The sequence below is a fragment of the Vombatus ursinus genome, unplaced genomic scaffold, assembly GCF_900497805.2.
Source record: "Vombatus ursinus unplaced genomic scaffold, bare-nosed wombat genome assembly UNPS02001419.1, whole genome shotgun sequence".
NCBI lineage: Eukaryota > Metazoa > Chordata > Mammalia > Diprotodontia > Vombatidae > Vombatus > Vombatus ursinus.
This window is the reverse complement of record NW_020941197.1, coordinates 7,830,925-7,841,201: the sequence shown is the minus strand read 5'-3', so window position 1 is coordinate 7,841,201 and position 10,277 is coordinate 7,830,925. Positions and strand designations below refer to the sequence as shown.

General features: G+C 41.5%; 1 protein-coding gene across 1 annotated transcript in view; it reads left to right on the top strand.

The window, feature by feature from the left end:
• The first annotated feature begins 676 nt into the window (after positions 1 to 676).
• TOMM70 (translocase of outer mitochondrial membrane 70) overlaps positions 677 to 10,277 on the top strand; it is a 36,866-nt gene continuing 27,265 nt past the window's right edge. Inside the window, exon 1 of the mRNA XM_027867489.1 lies at positions 677 to 1,027. Within this exon, the coding sequence (XP_027723290.1) occupies positions 692 to 1,027 (336 nt within the window). The 5' untranslated portion in view covers positions 677 to 691. The remainder of the gene's footprint in view (positions 1,028 to 10,277) is intronic.

Below are 10,277 nucleotides of genomic sequence, written 5' to 3'. Positions count from 1 at the left end.
GGAGCTGGCTCATCGCGATAAGATTCAAGTTGAGCAACTGTTGAAGGAGAGCTAACAGACCTCAGACAACTAGCACACTGAGCCGCCCACGAGCCCCAGGCACTCGGGCACACCGAGAACCTGGCCCCGGGCGAGGGAGAAACCCCGCCAAAGAGTGGGGCGGGGCGTGGTCGGCCCCGCCCACCATCCCCGCGAAGGCCAATAACAATGGCGCGCAACCTTCCGCCCCGCCCACTCTTCCTCCGACTAACGGACGGACGTTGAAACAACACCCGAACGTTACGCAGCTCTTAACATCCATTATCTCATTGGAGTCTCATTACAAACGCCCCCCTGCCTCAACAAAGTCACCGCGCGCTCGTTCCATTCACATCCCGACTCCCGCCTCCCCAGGGCCAAGGGACAAAGACCCAGAGGTGATTTTTCCAGCCAGTGCAGCCCAAGGAACGACATTGTGGAAAGTTCGTACCCAGCTCTCGGGTGGTCCCGTGACCGGAAGTGATCCCCTCTCCCTTCCGCCCCCTCGAGATGGCGAGGAGACCGGAAGACAGGCCCGGCATACCCCGGGTTTCCGGTGCCCTCTGGCCTTTTTCTGTTGCCCGCTCTCCCTGCAGCTCTCGCTGGCTGGCGTGCTCGCTCCGGGACTAGGGCGGCCGGGGAGGGGCCGCGGCTGAAAAGTGGGCAGGTCGTCATGGCCGCCTCTAAGCCCCTGGAGGCGGCGGTGGCAGCGGTCCCCAGCGCCGGGGCCGGGGTGGGGAGCGGGGCGGCCGGTCCCAGCTCGGGGGGCCTGCCTCGCTGGCAGCTGGCGCTGGCGGTCGGCGCGCCGCTCCTTCTGGGCGCGGGCGCCGTGTACCTGTGGAGCCGGCAGCGACGACGGCGGGACGCGGGCAGTGGCGGCCGGGGCGATGCGGGGGGCGGGGGCCTCAAACGGAACAGCGAGAGGAAGACCCCCGAGGGCAGGGCCAGCCCGGCCCCGGCTGGGGCGGGCAGCGGCCACCAGGACGGCACCGGCGCCCACGAGGAGACGGTGAGAGCGGCATGGGAGGCCCGGGGCCGGGGATGCCGCCGCCCTCTGCGGGCTGGCAGCCGGGCGCCGTCCCCACATGGGTCTGAGGAGCCTGGGCACGGGCCGTGGGGGGTGGGCTGCGGTGTGGGAGGGATTTTCGGGGGGCGAATTGGTGTCTCTGTGTCTCCCCTTCCAAAAAGGGGAGCGTTTCTTGTGGAGAAAGCTCTTTGGAAGCTCCCCCCCCCTTGTGTGACACAGCATTTGGTGGCCGAAGGTTCAGGCGTGGGGATTTGGAGAGAAGTCCTGTGGCCCCTTCAGTTTAACTGCTTTTACCCCGGATTCTTTAGGGTCATCATACCTCACCTGTTACTGGAAAGGCCCTTCCAAATTATTTTGTCCCAACTCTTCAACTTTACAGGTGAGGAAACTGAGGCCCCAAAAGGTAACCAGTTTGCCCAAGGTCACACAATTTCCAGGTACAGGTTCAAGCCATGTCCATTGTTACTTCCACTACTGACTGTCCAACGCATGCTGCTTTTAGTAGTTATCCTGATATAACTTTAATTGTAACAAAGAATGATAGACCCCAACCCACTTTTTTTTTTTTTTCGGGAGAAAGAAGGAATGTTATTCACAATGTTACGGATTAGCCAACGGAAATGGCTGATTATCTTATGTTTTAGATACTATGTCTAAAAGTGGAAGTGGGTAGCGTTTTTTTTTATTGGATTTACATGTACATTGAAGCATACTGAATTCATTTTTCTGTCTTACCTCCTTCGATGTAATTGACATATCCATACATAGGGAACCTTAATCGGCAAGCATTTATTAAGCTCTGTCACATACTAGGCACTTTGCTAGGTCTCTTGGCATAAACATTTTAAAAATTAAAATTGTCCTCATTCACAAGGAGTTTAACGTTCTTAGGGGGAAAACAAAAATACAAAATAAATATAAAGTGAATAAATGCAAGTAAATATAAAGTAGTCAAATACAAGATATAGGTCGTAAATTTAGAGCTGGAAGAAACTATGTAGTCTAATTAATTAATTTTGCATATAATGGAAGCTGATGATATTAAATGACTTGTCCAAAGTCACACAGTAAGTAGCAGGTCTTGGATTTGAACCAGGCCTCCAAATCCAGTACTCTATGCCCTCTCAGTCTCTGCATTACTATGACTTTTCTGCTGTCAATACAGAGTGTCTAGTGTGCTTTCTTTGCCTCTTGGCATCAGGTAGCTCTGCAGGTTTGACTACACTGGAAAGAACTAAGATTGTGTTGTTGATGGCTCTTAATTGCCTCTTAATCTTAATGTGAAAAATCCGTAGTACTCCTTGCAGTACCATCTTTGAAAATTTTATACATAAAATTTTACATCTTAAATAGTCAAGCTAGTCAGCACCTTACTGGCCATGTGCCCACTTCTGGTCATCCATATTCACTCTAGAGAGAAAGGTGTTGTGCAGAAAAAGCAGTGGATTGGAGTTAAACAACTTGGGTTCAGAGAGTCCATTTACTGCCATTGTGACCTTGAGTAAGTAACTTCCTCTTTGAACCTCGGTTTCCTTATCTATAAAATGAGGATTGGACTGAGGGACCTCTTGGGTTCCTTCCCGCTCTATGTAATGCTTTGTAGAACTCATTGATTTAGGGGTGGCAAAGACTTACCTTATTTGCATTAAGAAAAGTGGTGAGGTTAGAGGAAGGAATTCTGCATTGAATTGGAAGCTTTTACTTCCTTTTCCTACCCCCCCCAGGTGTGTGAGTAGGCGTGTCAGTTAATCTCTAAACTTTAATTCTCACATCTGTTTGATGAGAGTATTAGATTAATGATCTCCTTGGTATCACTTCCATCCCTAAAAGAATTGAAGTTCTATGATTCTATGAAGTTGAAAAATTAGTAAGTTGTTATTTGAAGCGGTTGTCGTGCATATGTGCCAGTATTTTAAAATTGAACTAAAAGGATGGTTCATTCTTTTCAAGTAGGAGTAATGAAATGAAAAGCTTGGAAAAGATATGTTAAGAATTTTCTTAGTTTTTGAGGAGAGAGGTCTGGTTTTCTAAATTTTGACAATTGTTTTCTTTGATAAAACTAAAAACTGCTTAGACATTGATTTTTATTAATTACAGTTTTTAAGTTCCTTCCCACTTCCCCCACCTCCAGTTCTTCTTTTTGGCATTTGGCTGGAACTTGGCTAGAACATTTTGAAGCTTTATGCCAAGTTTTTCCTTTAGCAGGGTAATACTTCTTCAACTTAAACACATCTTGTCTCTTTAGTAACATTGTATTTTATATTTTCTCATTCATTTAATGGTACCGACTGAGAATCAAATTTTTATCCCCTAGATTATTTGTATATTTTGGGCTGCTACAAGTTCTTAAAGATTGACTTAGTAAATTTCAGTGAAAAGCAAGCACTTCCAAATCCATGGTTTTGCCTTTTTGACAATACCTTGGGAAGCTATGTGTGATGATAAAAATAAAGTCCTGCTTTGACATGATAAAAAAGATATTATTAATACTGAAGGTTTGGATATCCTTTTCCCAGCTTTAAAAAATGAAATTAATAGAAAAAACACAGATGAAGAAAATGTTAAGGATGTATTAAATATATATTTAGTTATCGAGGGCAGGTTTTTTGTTGTTTTTAATCATTTTTATCTTATGAGGGGTGATCTAGAAATGCTGAAAAGGGCTTTTTTCCCCTTAGTTTTCATGTTTCTTCTGAGGTCCTTAGCATTATAGTTACTTTTTATTTTTATTTTTTTTGCAAGGCAAATGGGGTTAAGTGACTTGCCCAGGGCTACACAGCTAGTAAGTGTCAATGTCAGGTGTCTGGTCTGAGGCCACATTTGAACTCGGGTCCTCCTGACTCCAGGGCCGGTGCTGTATCCACTGTGCCATCTAGTTGCCCTCTATTATAGTTAATCTTGCTTTTTTTTTCCCAGAGTTGAGAGATTCGGGATGAAGAATATAAGCTCCCTTTCAGGTGTTGTAAAAGCATTGCTTTAAACTTTTAACAGTACCTTTCTGAGAGTGGAGAATGAGTTCTTTTTTAACTGATGGAGAAATTGTTTTGTTTTGTTGTGCTCTCTCTTGGGGTACGGTTGGATTTCCAAAAATAGATAAAGCCAATTTGAGTGATTTTGTCTTCCTAAATATTTGATGTCTTTATTGCCCCAATTAGGGTGGAAAACAGGTGTTTTTTGTCTTATGATTTATGTAAATGTGGGAAAATTAATTCATTTTTCAAAGCTTATATAAATTGATCTGCCCTTCCCTTGCTTCTGAAGTTTACAGTCTAGAATTGAGAGATACGATGTAAAAACAAATAACTCTAAATATATTTGCTATATTCTTTGTTTTGATGATTTTTGAGATTGAAGGTGTGCACACATTCAGAAACGGTTCAACAGACATTTTATTTAGTGCCTTCCCCCTTATTGACCTAGTGTTTATGTTGTGTGTTTTAACTGATAATCTGGAGGGCTGAATGCCATAGTGGAAAGAGCATTAGATTTGGAGTCAAAAGGTGGGTTCCAGTCCTAGGTTTCACTAGCTGTTCTGGCCTCCTTGGTCAAGAAAATTCTTAACCGCGAAAGTACCTGGCACTATTGAATGGTTCAGTAGAAATCAATATGATTTTATCGGTGGATATAACATTAAGTCCCTTGAGACCTTTCCATTTGACTTGCAGCTGAAACTTACATTTTTTGTCTCCTCTTAGTAGATGCTGGAGAGAAGGGACTGTCTTGCTTTTCTGCTAATATCCCCAGTGTTTTTGCACATAAGAGCTTTCTTCATTCATTCAACTTCACAGATCCTCTTTTGCATTTGTAAAATAAAGGATCAATATTTATCATGCCTCTGCCTTGTGCCAGGCACTGAACCAGATTCTGTGGGTACACAAAGAGAAGCAGTCCTTGCCCTAAGGGAGTTTATACTCCATAGGGCAGACAGCATGGATAAATAAATGCAAAGTAATTGGGGAGAGCATTAATAATTGGGGGGCATCAGGCATCATGTAGGAGGTGGGGTTTGGATTGAACCTTGAAGAGAAGATTGGAATTCTGAGAAGCTGAAGTGAAAGAGTATTATAGAGGCCAGCTAGGTGGTGCAGTGGGTAGAGTCAGGAGGACCTGAGTTGAAATCCGGCTTCAGACACTTGACAGACACTTACTAGCAGTGTGACCCTGGGCAAGTCACTTAACCCCGATTGTCTCACCAAAAAGGAAAAAAAAAGGAAGGAAAAACACATTCTGGGGATAGGAGACAGCTAATACAAAAGCAGGTGGCACAAAATAAAATATGGGAATTACATTAGATTAGTTGGGCTCTAAATAGAAAGTACAAGGGTGGAGTAATATGAATAATTTTAGAAAGGTACCTTTAGAAAGGGCTTTATGTGCCAGGTAGGAGTTTGTGTTTTATCCTAGAGGCATTAAGGAGCCATTGAAGCTTCTTGAGCTAAGGAATGTCTTGGTCAGTGGCAGGGGGGCCATCACCAGTTGTCTTAACCTACATTTTGCCACTGGACTCTGATGACTCTGAAGGAGAGAATGAGGCTGATAATTTAGTACAGCTCTGCATTACTTAAATCCAGTTCACTCGCGTCAAGACATCAACCTTTTGATGTCATTGCTCCTCTTCTAGAATTGAAGGATGAACAACTGTAAACAACTGTCATGGTCAAGGCTATTGAAGAAAAGACATAATAATATCCTTCCTTCCCTCACCATGTAGTACGGAATCCCATGATCCTAGTTTTGGAGGATAATGATGAGGGTCAGTCTGTCTATCTTGTCTGTCTTTGATAGGGATAGAGAAGGGAGGAAAGTATGGGTGAGAAATATTTCCTTTTTTGGGGAGGGGGCTAGGCATTGGGGTTAAGTGTCTTGCCCAAGGTCACACATCTAGTAAGTGTTATGTATCTGAGGCCAGATTTGAACTCAGGTCCTCCTGAATCCAAGGCCAGTGCTCTATCCACTGCACCACCTAGCTGCCTGGAGAAATATTTCAAAGGTAAAATTGGCAGGACTTTGTAACTGATTGCATAATACGTGAGGCAGAGGGGAAGAGTCTTAACCCAAGGTTTCCAACTTGGGAGACTGAGTGAATGAGTAGTGGTACCAGTGACAGAAATATCAAAATTAGAAGAAAGAATTGGGTTTAAGGGGAAAGATAATCTTGGTTTACCTTCGTAACTGATGGAACATGTTGCTGAATATAATTGTGAACTAAAGGAATTTTAGGTTCCTAATTCATCAAGTCTTAAATCTTTCATGTGTGGGTAGACAGTACCAGTCACTTATTTTGGAAATTGTATAATTATAAATCAAAAGCAAATGACATTTATATTTTAGCTTTCTGATATTAATCAGTTAGGAAAGTGTCTCAAGACATCTGGTGAAGTAGATAAAGCTACAATTCAAAAATTGAAATGATTTCATAAGGAACTAAATCATTCTACTTGATATCATTTAGTAATTGCACCCTGAAGTACTAATCTTGGTTCTAAAAGGGAAAAGAGACTATATAAAATTAGGAAAGTACAGAGAAAGAAGTTGCTTATTACTGTGTAGCTATATGCCCCTAAAATAGTTTATGTAGCAAATAGTATGTGTTCAGTATCTTAAAATCTGGTCACACTTAAATTCAGGCTCATTTATTTGACTGCTTTTTTCCCTCCTTAGGCAGCTTCCTAAATTGTTTGGTATGAATATGCACTAAGTTATTTTAGACTAGTCTTAGAAATGAGCATAAGTTCCCTAAACTGTGTTTGGACTAGCGTACGTAAATTTTATTATTTAGTGGTGGAGCCTTCCTTGTTAAAGGTTGCTTGACTTTGCATTTAAGTAAGTAGCCCTGAGCTACGTGAAATTTTATTTTATTTTTTTTTATGGCTTGTTAGTACCGTATAACAGGACTTAGTGTTTAGTCTATCTTGGTGGCATTTGGAAGAAGGAAAAATTGTGCTTTGGGGAGTGAAGTTGATGAAGTTCTTTAATGAAAATGTGACTTTGGTAAACTGTCCTAAATATGCCCTGCACAATTCTCATTGTAGCATGAGAAAATGAATTGCACTAGCTTATTGCCCATTTTACACGTGAATTATTACAGTAATCTTCTACTTTCCTTTCTATGTCAGTTCTCCTTATGTGCCATTGCCAAAATAATCATTTGAATAGCCAGATTCATATCTCAGAGTACAAGTTTACCCATGTCACTCTCCTCTCAAGAAATTTCAGTGGTTGAAATACAAACTTCTTTGGCATTTAAAATCTGTAATCATCTCAATCCAGCCACATTGGTCTATTTTCAATCCCCCCATATGTGACATTAAATCTACTTTTTGTGTTTTTATATAGGCCTGCCTCCTTCCCTTTATATGACTAGTAGGTTTTTTCCTGCCTCTCCTTGGAACCTCTAGTACCCGTACCCTCAAGGCTCAGCCACCTATAAGAAGTCTTTTCTGATTTTCTTCCCAACCCCAGTTGCTTCTGCTGTTTCCCCTAACCAAACTATTTTGTATTATATTTTGTACATGCCTTCTACTTATCTCAGAATTTAAGTTCCTTCGGAGTGGCAACTTTTTTTGTTTGCTTTTTGGGATCTGGCCACCCACCAATTCCTGTTGTATCAGTTTAACCCACTTCTCCATTTGCCCATTGTAATTGTATGAGAAACTTTTTTGTCAAATGCTTTGCTAAAATAGAAGTAAACTATGAATGTAGCATTTCACTGAAGTACTTACCTAGTAAGCCTATCAAAAAAGGAAATTACCTAACCCTAACTTTATTTCTTGAGACTGATTCCTGTTCTGCCTTCACTAAACTCATCCCTTTCTTTTTCACAGATGTTGGTCATGTTTCTTCTGTTTGTTAAAGGGTCACCTCTTCCAAGAAGTCTTCTCTCACATTACCAGTGACAACTTCCCAACTCTCCCCTCCCCCACATCATTTATGCTCAGTTTGTACCTGTGTGTAACTTTTTTCCCCAAAGTAGATTTTGAACTCCTTGATATAGGGGCCATGCTGGTGTCTTTTGTATTTTCACTGGTATTAGGTGGAATGCTTTGCATACAACAGGCAGTTATTATGTTTAAACAAATTTGTTGGTGACTCAGTATGTTCCTTCATGATAGATTGCCACCTGGAAAGTAATATCTTTTTACTTTTTTTCTACACGGTGACAAATGCACCATAATTTTCTATGGTGATTCTTTGTCAGTTTATCTGATTATTACATGGAGGGCTCACAGAAACATAGAAGATAAGCTTTCCCTAATGTATATGTAAATTTCAGTGTTTTGATCTATGTAGGTCTTAGCATAAAATCTATGAAGTCTCAGAGTTTTGCTGCTTCTGGGAGATTGGGAAATAGAAAGTAAAATAATCATTAATTCCTAGAAATATAGAGGTATGAGGGTTTTTTCTTATGGATTCTGTTAAATGTTAGAGCTTCAGGGAGTATCTTTAATATTTTCTTTAGGTTTTTTTTTTCTTCTACATTTCAAAACCCCTTAATGTCATGCCTCATTCTCTCCTGTACCATATAGTCTGATAATGAGATATCCCATCCTGCCTGGCCAAGACCAAAACCCCTCCATCTGTTCCTCTCCCGTGTTTTTCAGCAGATTGCCCCCCTACCCCCACAGACATGTTAAGTTCTGTCTCATCTTTAAACAAATCTTTACTAGAGACAGCCTACCACAGCTTCTCACCATCCTTCTACCTCTTTCCCTTTTTCAGCCAGACTCCTAGAAAAAGCTATCTACATTCACTGCCTTCCATCCTTAATTGCCAAATCTGATGCTCTTTTTCTCAGTCCTCAACCTTGACTTTTCTACAGCTTTTAATGCTGTTGATTATCATCTCTTCCTGGACACTCTCTTCTCTGGGTTTCCCTGGTTTTCTTCTTACCTGTTTGACTAGTCCTTAATCTTCATATCATAACCACTATCTAGGTCTACCCTTAAAGCTCCATCTTGGACTCCACTTTTTTATCTGTCTCTCAATGACCTCATCAACTCCTTTAGAGTTAGCATCTCTATGCAGTTGATTACCATATCTATATAGCCAGCCACTCCAATCTCTTTCCTACCTTCAGTATCACATAACTAGTTCCCTTATTGAACATTTTATTGTCACATAGACATCAGCATGTCCAGAAAAGAATGCATTTTCTTCCTTCCCCCATCCCCCTCAAAAACAACCCATTCCTCTTCTTGAAATTCTGTTGCTGTGGAAACAGGGTTTCCAGGTTCTCAGTGTAGGCAGTATTCTTGAATCTCCCACATCTACATAATATCCAGTAAGCCACTTAATACAGGCATTTCTACTTCGAAACATTTTTTGCACATGCCCCTTTCTCACTACTCTTGGCCTGGACTATTTTAATAACTTCCTAAATGATTTCCTTGCCTCAAGCCTCTCCCCACTAATCCATCCTCCATACAGCTGTCAAAGTAATTTCCTTAGGAGTAGTTTTTTATTTTGTTTTAGATGCAGGTCTGATCAATTTCAGTGACTTCCTATTGCCTAGAGGGCAAGGAATTTTTAAAGCTTGTTTTGTGTTGTGGAATCCTTTGGCAATCCAGAATAGCAAAGGATTCTGAAAGAAATTAATTATTGAAATAAAGTTATAACAGTTTGTTTTGTTTTATTTTAAGAAGTTCATGGACCCCAGGTTAAGAACCCATACTCAAGAATCAAATATAAACTTCTTGAAGTTTAAAGTCATTCACTACCTGGTCCTGACCTGCCTTTTCAGTATCATTCATTGTAGATTACTCCACTTAGTCATGCTTCACTTTACCTCCCATCCTCTGGCCATCTCCTGGTACAGCTTTCTCCTCACTTTCTGGAACCATGCTCAAATCAACTGTGAACCGTGCAAATTTACACTGCTACTATGTGGTTAGGGTATGGCAATCTCCTCTCCTATGACTCTGCTCTATATCCCTGTAATTTTCCCAGACCAAAGTCTTCTGACCTGGCTGCCACTCCCCTTTGTATGTGGTCTCTCCAGTTGGAATATATATTCCTTGAGGACAAAAACTGTCTTGGCTTTTGTATTCATATAGCCTGGGCTTGGCACAATAAATGCTTATTTAGTCGTAATGGTTATTATAGCTCCCCTCTTTGCCTTTACACTTTCTGTTGTGTGGTGACCTCCCCCCAAGTCCAAAGTATCCTCTTTCCTCACTTCTTCCATTTACACCTTTTTTCTACAGGAAGAAGCCTTTTTTGGTACTCTTCAAGG